Source organism: Cynara cardunculus (genome assembly GCF_001531365.2).
Source record: "Cynara cardunculus var. scolymus isolate 2C chromosome LG 12, CcrdV1, whole genome shotgun sequence".
In the NCBI taxonomy this organism is placed as follows: Eukaryota; Viridiplantae; Streptophyta; class Magnoliopsida; order Asterales; family Asteraceae; genus Cynara; species Cynara cardunculus.
In genome coordinates, this window is record NC_037539.1 from 422,560 (window position 1) to 430,820 (window position 8,261).

General features: G+C 36.5%; 1 protein-coding gene across 3 annotated transcripts; it reads left to right on the forward strand.

The window, feature by feature from the left end:
- Window positions 1–579: 579 nt before the first annotated feature.
- On the forward strand, window positions 580–6,171 carry LOC112523129 (squamosa promoter-binding-like protein 12). 3 transcript variants are annotated; one of them, XM_025132594.1, is made up of 6 exons: window positions 580–710; window positions 2,573–3,034; window positions 3,125–3,308; window positions 3,446–3,582; window positions 4,275–4,529; window positions 5,541–6,171. In XM_025132594.1, exons 2-6 carry the CDS (start codon window positions 2,650–2,652, stop codon window positions 5,864–5,866), a joined length of 1,287 nt encoding a protein of 428 aa, XP_024988362.1. In that variant the 5' UTR covers window positions 580–710; window positions 2,573–2,649; the 3' UTR covers window positions 5,867–6,171. The 3 variants fall into 3 exon arrangements, with proteins under 3 accessions (XP_024988362.1, XP_024988360.1, XP_024988361.1); XM_025132592.1 differs by having other exon boundaries at window positions 2,573–3,308; XM_025132593.1 differs by having other exon boundaries at window positions 2,582–3,308.
- The last annotated feature ends 2,090 nt before the right edge of the window (window positions 6,172–8,261 follow it).

Below are 8,261 nucleotides of genomic sequence, written 5' to 3' on the forward strand. Positions count from 1 at the left end.
ATAATGATCAACCAAAACGACCGATACATTTAATTTTAAACTATGATTTAGGGGTTGTTGTTTACTTCTTAATAGTTATATTAAGAGACCATATTTGAATCGTTAAGAGGTGAATGTTGTTTGACAAAAAAAAAAATATGCCTCTTAATGATTCTAAAATTCTCTGAATGATTTTGTATCCTGAACTTTCTTTAATCATTCAGTGACCTAATTTCATTGTAAATAATTACCAAACCATTATATTTCATTTTGCACTATACCATGATAGTCTCTTAATTATTTTGACTAGTTAATCATTTTGCACCAAATCATTCAGCAATTATCAAACGGACCCTGTATTATTTTTAGATATTTTATATTCTTTTTAAACAATTTAAAAAGACAAGAATATACTAAAATAGAGCCCATTAGTTTAGAGGACTGTTACTGTTCCCCATACTTTTTCAGGGGTCATAACTGAAAAGTTTCTATTTATTAAGCTTTTCTCTCTCCCGCATTCAGACACCTAGTAAAAAATATCTCTCTCTCTCTCTCTCTTAACTCGTAAAAAAGCACTCAGTATCCACACACAGAGACACACACACACACTCTCTCTCTCTCTCCATTATTATAATCTCTCTCTACTCTCTCTGTATTTCTTCATTCGGTAAGGCGAAAATCTTCCCATTTTCCTTCAATTTTTGGGATGTTGCAGGGGCTAACTTGGATCGGTAAGTAAATATCGCTATATATACATACATATTCCTAAACGAGCAATCTTACCTTTTGCTTTATTTCCATAAATGTTTGCAACTCGTAGTAGATGTGGAGTACGAAGTAGATTCGAAGATGATAGATATCTTAATTCTGATTGCTTTTCTGAATCTGTTCAGTTGGACTGTTGAAGTAGTGTGGTATTTCCGATTGTAGAAACCCTAGCTATTCGGATTTAGTATTAGCGAGTTTGTGGTTTGAGAAAGGGGAAGCGATTCATTTAACACTGTTTGTTACTTGTATTAATGATTGTTGTTGCCGGTTTTGGTGAAACAAGTGCTTGTTTTCGAAGCATTATGATCTTTTGATCTGGAAAAAATATCCAAAATAGTATCAATTCATTTTTATATTTATTATTGTTATCGAAAACTGAAAGTGAGTGAATGAATGAATGAATGGATTGGCTAGATGTGTACTTTTACTACTTGAGGAAAAGCAAATAATTTTTATATCACTCTTAATTACTTTCTGGCTCTACTCAGAAAATGACATTTCCACGTCATGTGGGGAACAAGCCTCGTCGACTCCAAACAATGTCCTATTTTCGCCTTTTAACTGGGGACATCATTATTTTCACTCGACTTTATTTTTTCATTTTGACGATTATTAGGTTGGGTGAAAATAAATGATATTTTTGTTTCAGATTCGAGTGATGACAATCTGAATATGTTGTTTTTGTTTGCAAATAGATATTGGTTGATGCAAAGTGATTTTTGATAATTAGAATGCCAATTATATTGTCTGCAAGGAAAAGGTATGTAAATTGGTTGACACACACACACACACACACATACATATATATAATAATTGACAGTAGTATTATGTTGTAGTTGAAGGTTATTTTATAGCTAAATTCCAGGAATAAGGATCCAAATTGCGTGGGCTCTGTGAAACTAAATGAACATCCATAGGTCACTACTGTTGAGTCCTATTCATCTGTGTACTTCGCATTTGTTGTCTGTTTGGAAGAAAAAAGGAACTTTTTCCTCCATCTATTTCAATTATTGGAGTTAAATACAGGAAATAAAAGAATGAAGAGATGCTGTTAACTACTATAGTTAAGTGGAAATCTGATCTGTGGAGTTGGAGTGCTATTTCCTTTATATGGTAGATGAATGTATACGGATTTACTTTCCCCTTAAAGCTACTTACAGCCTTAACGTCAACCCCAGTTGAGCTAATTAGGCAATGCAAGATGAAAGGGTTATGAAGAACACAAGAAGAGAATAACGAATAGTCTGAATACGGTAAGTTCATTATTGTTATCTTCTCAAACTCTTACCTTGGATGCTACAATACAAATGAGGGAGGCCACCCCTCCAAGGAATGCTCTAAAGACATGAACCGTACCTAAGTTCTAGAATGGTACAAGTATTATCAAGGCTCTACAAGATACACGAGAGAATCGAACCTATGGATAATGCTAGATTGGTCTTTGCAGAAAAAATCAACAATCTTTTTCTGTTAACCATAGGCTCTGTTTGATTTTAGTTTTATTGTGAGAGATGTTAGTTATTTAGATCTTTCTGTACTGAGTGGGATCTGTAGAACCAAGAAAATTAGCTTACTTATTAGCTCAATATGGTTTTGTACTTTGTTTCCATTGTTGTTTTTGCCCTTTCTCTTAAATTATTGAATTAGTATGAGTTACTATATTACATAAACTTTATACTATGAAGAAATTGGGTCCCTCATACTTTAGATCCATGGAAAAAGTCATTTGAATTTATTGGTTAAATTCCCCACTTGCATCTTCTTGTCTGGTCAAACTTCATGCACTTTCAGGGAAGCAATTGTTGTAAATATTTGCTTGTTTTAGTTGTTGCAGATCTAAATCTCACTTGCATTCCATGTAAGAAGACCAAGTGAAAATACCAGAAGAAGAATTTTCCAAACATGGAGTGGAATACAAAGTGGGACTGGGAAAACCATGAAATATTCAGCTCTAAAGTTATGACTAGTCCTAAGAAGCTACAATCAACCAACTGGGGGATTGGAGAGGGAGAAGAAGACATTGATGGGTCTTTTAATCTATCTGGTGTTGTTGGTGGCAGTGGAGGATCTGCCTCTGATGTGGGAAATAATTCATCAGCAAAGAGCTCAATATCGGCTTCAACTGAATCTTCATTCAAGGAGGGCATGAAAGTATCCAAATTCTCGTTCGAGAATTTCAACACCTCCAGCAGGAAGAAAGAGTTTGCCGGAGGTGAGCTGAATGGAACTTCTCCATTATTGGAGGCTTCAGTTAGCTCCGGTGAACCATTCATTGGTCTAAAACTTGGTAAAAGGACATATTTTGAGAATAACTTTGCTAGGAGCAACTCAAAAACATCGTCTTTCTCGGATATTCCTATATCGTCTGTATCTACAGGGAAGAAAGTTAAACCATCTTGCCAAAGTACACCTATTCAACGTTGTCAAGTTGAAGGATGCAACCTTGATCTCTCATCTGCCAAGGAATACCATCGGAAACACAGAGTCTGTGAAAGTCATTCCAAATGTCCAAAAGTTGTCGTGGGTGGTCTTGAACGTCGGTTTTGCCAACAGTGTAGCAGGTGAAATTATTATGGAATTTCCATTAACATCTTTAATATAGTTTCTCATGGATCTACCGCCAGATAACTTTTTTATGGTTTTGGTCCATCTTGTGCAAGGTTTTCATCTGATAATTGCTTTTAAATGGTTGGCTTAGATTTCACAGTTTGTCAGAGTTTGACGAAAAGAAGCGGAGCTGTCGCAGACGGCTTTCTGATCACAATGCACGCCGCCGAAAGCCACAGCAGGAGACGATCCATTTTAACCCAACAAACCTGTCTTCATCTTTCTATGGTACATCATCAATGAATTTTGAGTTGGTTAGCATGTTTATATCGTCATGTATTATGATCACTCAAGAAGCATTTGCTTCTGCAGACCAGTCATGCTACTTGAGCTATTGGTATGCAGCCTATAATACTAATAGTATATATATATATATATATATATATATATATATATATAATAAATCCTCTACATACATACATGAATCAACACCCACACATATATGTTTCCTTAAGCTTAATGTGGCATTATTTAGGGCCTGTTTTGGTTGGTTTTCCATCAAGTCCTGTATGGATAAAGTTGTCATTGTGGATTAATTTGTTTATATAGATTGGGAAGTTGTTTTGGGATGGTTTTTTCATAGATGGGATGAGCATGTTTTTTAATTGGGAAGGGCAGGTTTGGAAAAAACTTGGCTTTCTGCATAAAGCTCCCCCCTAGATGCTTAGTTGCTTACTGTATAAGCCACTTTCTATATCATTAAGTCATTACCAAACAGTCGTGTATAGCTGACAGAATAAGCTGCGAGTCCCATGAAGCTCATTAAGCTGCTAACAGACAGGCCCTTACATTCTCAACACATTATTTGTGGTGTAGTTGATCTTCTGCTCATCATATTCGTAGATTTCATGCATAAACATAGGATACGGTTTTCAAGCATGCTTCATCTGTCATTCACTCAATAGACTTTACATGCACAGGTGGGAGACAACAGTTGAGTTTTGTGTTAAACAATACCCCTCTGGTTCAAACAAGACCTGCTGTAAGTTCTACATGGGAAAACTCATCAAACTCAGCATACTCAATAGCAAAAGAAAAGGTTGACAAATCTGGAGTCCTTGATGGCCTTCCTCATTCGCTAGGTATGCAGTTGCCAAGTGCTGTCAACATGCCTACCATTGCTTTCAATAGGTCAGTGCCATCAAAGGGCACCAGAGTCGAGGTTCTTGATCAAGGTTTGTTTTCTTGCATGCTCTCTAGAGTTGATCAATAATTATCTTGTCCCCAAAGAGTGGTGATAGAATGTAGGGTTCAATTTGATATTTGCCCCACAAGTTTGCGCAGAGGCAGAAAAAATGAGTTAAATATCAGAAATGGAAGCCGACCAAGACGTGAAATCATAAACCATGATGACCAAAATGTTTTTTATGTTAAATGCAGTTATCTTGGTTATTTGTTTCATCATAGATCTTTACCTATTTTCTGATCTTAGGGTGTTCATGAGCTTTTTGGTTGCTTTATTGCTAAAAGCGACACATTTTACTTTTTGCTTTTGTTGGTTACGCTGAACTCTTTCATCAAGTTAATACATCAAATTCAGTTAGTTCATTTTTTAGACATATACCAAAAAACAAGAATATGCAAATAAATGTGACCACTTCCGTGCATTTGTCAAACCAAGTTGTGCAACAGAATGCTAATTTAGTATGTATACACATAATAACCATGAAAACACAACAATTCTCGGTCACTATCCTGGAGTTGTCAAGATTTACTATGTGACAAAGTCGGGTAGTATCTGGTATTTTATGTGTGTGTGTATTTCTACCTGACATTAAGGAAAATGTACACATAATTTTGCGTGAACAATCAAGACAAAACATGTTCCGGTCTTAATTATGTTAGAAGCAAAGATACTAAAACTGGTTGTCAACCGAAGGAACATACTTCAACATCAACACATACTATAGGGTAATCTTGTTTAGATGGTGGCATCATCTATGTCGGATCATATCGGTGTTTGCCCTCTTATATCTATCTTTTGTTTTTCCTGTGAGCACGCTAGCAGTTTTATATGTTGGCTTGCATATCCATACATATAAAGTATAACATAAACATTATCTGTTTCTTAGCAAACAATATGCTATCTTTTTGTGCCGAACATCTTCCAGCTTCTTGATTTCTGAACATTTAGATTTGGGATGTTTACAGATTCTTGCCAAAACCAACATATTTCATTAATGCAGGTTTCAAGGAGTCGTTGCCTCCCAACGTAGACGCACTCGATATTCGTCGTGCTCTCTCTCTTCTGTCAAACAATTCCTGGGGTGTGTATGAGCCAGATCTAATCGCGCTCGACCATCCCCATCAAATGCACCCGGATAACCCCAGCGGCATACTTCACCAGCACGGGATTCAATCTGTGCCTCTTTCGTCATCAGATTACTGGCAAGCTGAGCAACAGTCGATTGATCCCCACCCTCATGCCAAGACGAGTAATGCCGCCAACACCCAGTTCCAAGAATTCCAGCTTTTCAACCGTTTCTATTCCAACCCAATGGACGAAATCTAGAAGCTTCTACGACTTCCGACAATTTTAAGGTAAGCAAGTTCTTACATTAGATGAAGAACATTCTCTGTGGAAACATGTTTAAGTGTAAAGAACCTAGTGTTTGATTCATAGGGCTTTTCCCTCAATAACTTTAGGCCTTCATCCTTCATCATTAGGCCTAGTGCTGGAAACTCAGGGTAGAGGCTCCTTTCCCATATGGTTCACAATGTTTTCGTTGAAGATATGGGTTATTTATTCGACATTCTTAGAACCTGTAACCACTTTCGCTTATTATCAGTGATTGACACACCTTCTAATGCCTGATATTTTCCGGTCTATTCATGCATTTCTTCTATTGTGTATTGACTGGTAATTAGTGCATCCATGCCCTTGAATGTAGCCACTTTGCAAACCACAAGAGTTGTGGCTAGTGGTTGAGGTCCTAAAGGATGTGGTGGAATATCCCATCTTTCCAGGGTTCGATTTTAGGCATCTTTCCAGGGTTCGATTTTAGGCGTACACGACTATTGCGGCTACTGAGTTTATAAGGGATGATTTCTTGTGGTCACAATTTGCTAGATAGTCTGGGACGCCCTTCCAAAAAAAAATTACCCACTTTGCAACTAGGATGGTGTATAAATGATACCTACCATATGTCAAATACATGTGGATCCATTGTCTTTTTTTGGAGAAGGGCGGTGGTGGTGGGGTGAAAGCTTTGATTATGCATAGAACCAGAAATCGTGGTCCAGTGTCGTGGGTCGATTGTTTAAGCCGGTGCAACCCCACACATTTCTTCTTTCATACAAGCCATTGGATTTCTTGGTTCTCTAAAACTAATGTCTAGATAACCCAAACCTTAAATAGTTGGTTAAGACAAAAACATTGGTAGCGTTTGACCCAACATTGTATTGGGTCAAGACAGGTCTTCGAGTGAGACATGCATTTTTTTCTGTCCCACCTATGGAACAAAATTTAGAAGAATGGGACAAGCTTGGTAAATTAATAAACTACTCATGGTAGATTAATACTTTACAACCTTCTACAATTCTTTCACCTGCCTACTTTACTCTTGTTTTTCCAATCCCATCCGTAAACCAACCAAACGTTGCCGTGAATATGAAATATTTGAACCAGCCAACTCCCTTTTTTCAGGTCACCTTGAAAGCATCCAATAGATTTAGGTGGATCCGATCCAATCATTCAATGGATGTTGGATTTTTTTTCCGTTCGATCCAATCAATTAACATTGGATATCATAATCCAATCATCCGATGGATGTTGGATTTTTTTCGTTCGATTCAATCCAATTAACATTGGATATCCTATCCAGTCGAAGCCAATGGATGATTGATTAGATTGGACCAATTGCATCCATTGGATGTTATTATTGGTTATCCATTATATCGGATTGGATTTATCCAATATTTTGATACAATTTTCTACCAATTAACCAACTGTTTCAACTAAGTATTCAATTTTTTTTTTAATTTATTAAAAACCACTAGTGTATACACACACACACTAAGGATCGTGTGAGAATAAAAATTAAGATTGGACGTGTAAGAAGGGTTTCGGACCATTAGTCACTTTTAATTAGTGTTAATTTAATGGTTCAGATTAAATCCCAAAATAACCCATGAATTAGTTTAGAATTCTACTTTCATATGATCTTTCAACTAGGATTAATTTAAGGATAGATATCAATTCTTACCCTTCTCACGGTAACTGCAATTCTTATCAAAAACCATCTCTCTCTCTCTCTCTCAAGTAAAATGTTAATAATTATACATGATAATTAATTGGATTATAGTTGGTTGATCATTGGAATGGGTTCATTTTTGTTGGATCCTGAATTATTATCTAAGAACCGACCGATCTAATTTAAATGTTGAAATTTTGGTTCCCATTCGATCCAATTACAATTAGATATCCGATTATAGTAGTTTGATTTGAATTGGATGAGATAAACTCTGTGCAAACCCCTAATTTAGTGGACAAACCACGTGTATAAGTAGTAGTAGCGTAATTTATTGATTCAAAGGGTAGTGTATAGATGTAGAAGTTGTAGCCTTGTGGGGATATAATTATATGGTCACATGTGCATCATAAATGCAAAGTCCAATTATGGTAGCCCGGTTGCAAAAGTCGATGGCTCATTAAAGGTGATGGTAGACCAGTAATTACCACAATCCTTGTCACGTTCAACTTTCAGAACTATGGTGGTCCTTTCTATCCATACCCCATAGGGCTGCCAACAAACTGCTTTAGATCATGACATGTTATTGACTTCGACCCATCAAGACTTTTGTCTTGAACAAAAAGGCCAATCAATAATTTCACTGGAAAAGCAATAGAAGTTCCCGTATAATATATTACTTCCAAACCCATCATATACGACTTCTTAACTGTGTGT

Excerpts from the sequence above, each read along its gene's own strand:
- LOC112523129 (XM_025132592.1), top strand. The coding sequence starts at position 2,650 with ATGGAGTGGAATACAAAGTGGGACTGGGAAAACCATGAAATATTCAGC. Across the intron at positions 3,583-4,274 it reads CCTGTCTTCATCTTTCTATG|GTGGGAGACAACAGTTGAGT; the intron begins GTACATCATCAA and ends TTACATGCACAG. Across the intron at positions 4,530-5,540 it reads AGTCGAGGTTCTTGATCAAG|GTTTCAAGGAGTCGTTGCCT; the intron begins GTTTGTTTTCTT and ends TCATTAATGCAG.